Here is a 2,500-nt window from a genome sequence, read left to right as displayed (position 1 = left end):
TTAACAATAATTATAATGATAATAATGATAACAATAATAATAATAATAATAATAATCATTATTATTATTATATTGGTGATACCAATAACAACATATCACATTCCATCTTCCAGGTCAAGTCAACGTCTCCCTGACCTTGTCTGACCCTATCGAACTACCGACCTTAGTCATGGCCAACATATCTTGGGGTGACCTCCTACCAACCGACACCATCAACCTCACGCAAGCCACTCAACCGAGGTCAAAGGGCAACTTCACCCAGAACTTAGGTCACACGTTTGAAGAAAGTGGAGAGTTCGTTGGGTCTTTGATGTTATATAACGGGGTGTCGCGCTTGAACCTGACATTCACGGTTAGTGTCAATATATCATATATTATCATATTTTTAAAATGGCGTTTGATGCGGTTGGCATTGTGATACTATAAGGCATGAGTAGTAGTGGTGATGATAGATTGTCATTAAATAAACTGGTTATAGATAAGGCAAGCATTGTTGTTATTGGTAACGGGGGCGATAAGGATAAGGATTATTGTGATGATAACTGTCATGTAAACACTATGTGATTTTATAATGTAGTGGTGAGCACAAGGATGATGTTAATGCCAATGATGAAGAAGATAGTAATATGAATAATAGTAATAATAACAACAAAGAATTGCTAATAAGGATAAGGTTGGTAATATTGATAATGATAATAATGATTATTACAATAATAATAATAATAATAATAATGATAATAATAATAATAATAATAATAATTATAATAATAATAATAATAATAATGAGGGTAATAATTATATGATAATCAATGGCAATGATAATGATAATAATGATAGTAATAGTAGCAATAAAGAAACCAATAACAAAGGACATTGATGATGATAATGAGAATAAAAAAGTGATACTAAAGCATGATAATATTGATAGTATTAACAATGGTGATAACGGCCACTACTCATACCGTTCTTGATTATCAAAATGATGATGAATATCTATTAAATGATAACTCTTAGTTCTTAGATCATACCTTTACAAGACGAATCGATATGTTATTATTTCCCTAAGACTCTAATCTACGTTTTCTCAGGTTATGGTGATTCCTAGACTAGTCTTGGCGAACATAACAGTGACCCAAGATGGTGCGTCCGCCAAAACATACATCGCGGGCGTGGCAACAGTGTTTACGGTCACGGTGGGAAGTGGTGACGTCAGTACCTATTCTCTCACTGTTGCCAACAAGACGGTGAATACTTCGAGTCCTGTGTTGTCGTATACGTTTCCAAAGGTGGGTGTTGATGGTGGTAATAATGGTGATATTGTGATAAATGCAAGAATGAAATTATATGTTTGCTACCATTTTTATTGTGTTGAGGATAGTGGTAATGATGGAGATGACAAATATCTAACTATGGTAATATTTTCAAAGGCGTGTGTCATTAGTAAAAGTGATTGTGATGCTATCAAAATAGTAAGTTTCTAAATATGTTTATTCATGTTGAATGTGCTGACAATTCTAATAATTATTAATCATTTGCAAATGTGTGTTAATGGTATTATTTTAATTATGATAATAATGATGATATTAGTAATAATGATAATGACAGTAATGATGATACTGATAATGATGTTGACAATGACAGAAGGCAATAATAAGCACAAGGAGAATAACAATAATGACAACAATGATAATAATTATCATGATAATGATAATAGTAATGAAAGTAATAATCCCAAGAATAACAAGGATGGCAGTAACAGTAATAAGTATTATCATAATCATATGTAATTATGATAATACTACTCATAGTAATGCTACTGCTATTGATGGTGACAAGAACAATGGTAATGATAAAAATAATACTAATAATAATGATAGTAACAACAATAATAATCATGAAAATAATGATAATGATAATAAAAAATCATTATAGCAATTATGATAATGGTGATTATAATACTAATAATAGCAATAGCAATAGTACTCATTAAAAATGATAGAAAGGGTACCAAGAACACTGATAGAAATGATAATGATGATAATAATAACCTTAGAAGGATAATAGTACCAACACTAATAATCATGATGATAATGATACAATGGATAATGGTAATAAAAATCCTAAAATTACAAAAAAAGGTATTTTGATTTTATGAAAGCTTTACTATAATAATAGTTACGTTTGCAAAAATATGTTTTTAGTCGTGATTGATATGAAAACATCGTGTTCTTTATTTCATTACCTTGGAGCGACCTTTGTTCATCCAGAACAATTGCTACTTTTACCGATCTTTTATTCCATGTCAGGATATGCGACTCGAAAAAGAAAACAAAAACAAACGATGTAGTTCAAAGCAAATAATTACATACGCATTTTTGCAATTCATGACAATTGATTACAGACCACCAAGAGGACAATTAGTATCATGACCTCAGAGCATGCATTCACGCTTTCCACATGATTTGCAACAGTACGTCCTTGGTTTAGAAAATGATTACCG

The 2,500-nt window shown here is 30.9% G+C and overlaps 1 protein-coding gene across 1 annotated transcript in view; it reads left to right on the top strand.

Moving 5' to 3' along the window:
- Window positions 1-2,500, top strand: part of LOC122250426 (uncharacterized) — a 64,344-nt gene that overhangs the window by 1,870 nt on the left and 59,974 nt on the right. The window contains exons 4-5 of the mRNA XM_086547875.1: window positions 114-352; window positions 1,089-1,286. Coding sequence (XP_086404001.1) covers window positions 114-352; window positions 1,089-1,286 — 437 coding nt within the window. The remainder of the gene's footprint in view (window positions 1-113; window positions 353-1,088; window positions 1,287-2,500) is intronic.

Source organism: Penaeus japonicus, unplaced genomic scaffold (assembly GCF_977035675.1).
Source record: "Penaeus japonicus unplaced genomic scaffold, GWHDUDI00000001_assembly GWHDUDI00000020, whole genome shotgun sequence".
In the NCBI taxonomy this organism is placed as follows: Eukaryota; Metazoa; Arthropoda; class Malacostraca; order Decapoda; family Penaeidae; genus Penaeus; species Penaeus japonicus.
Note: the sequence above shows the minus strand (reverse complement) of the source record. Positions and strands in the feature narration are given on the sequence as shown.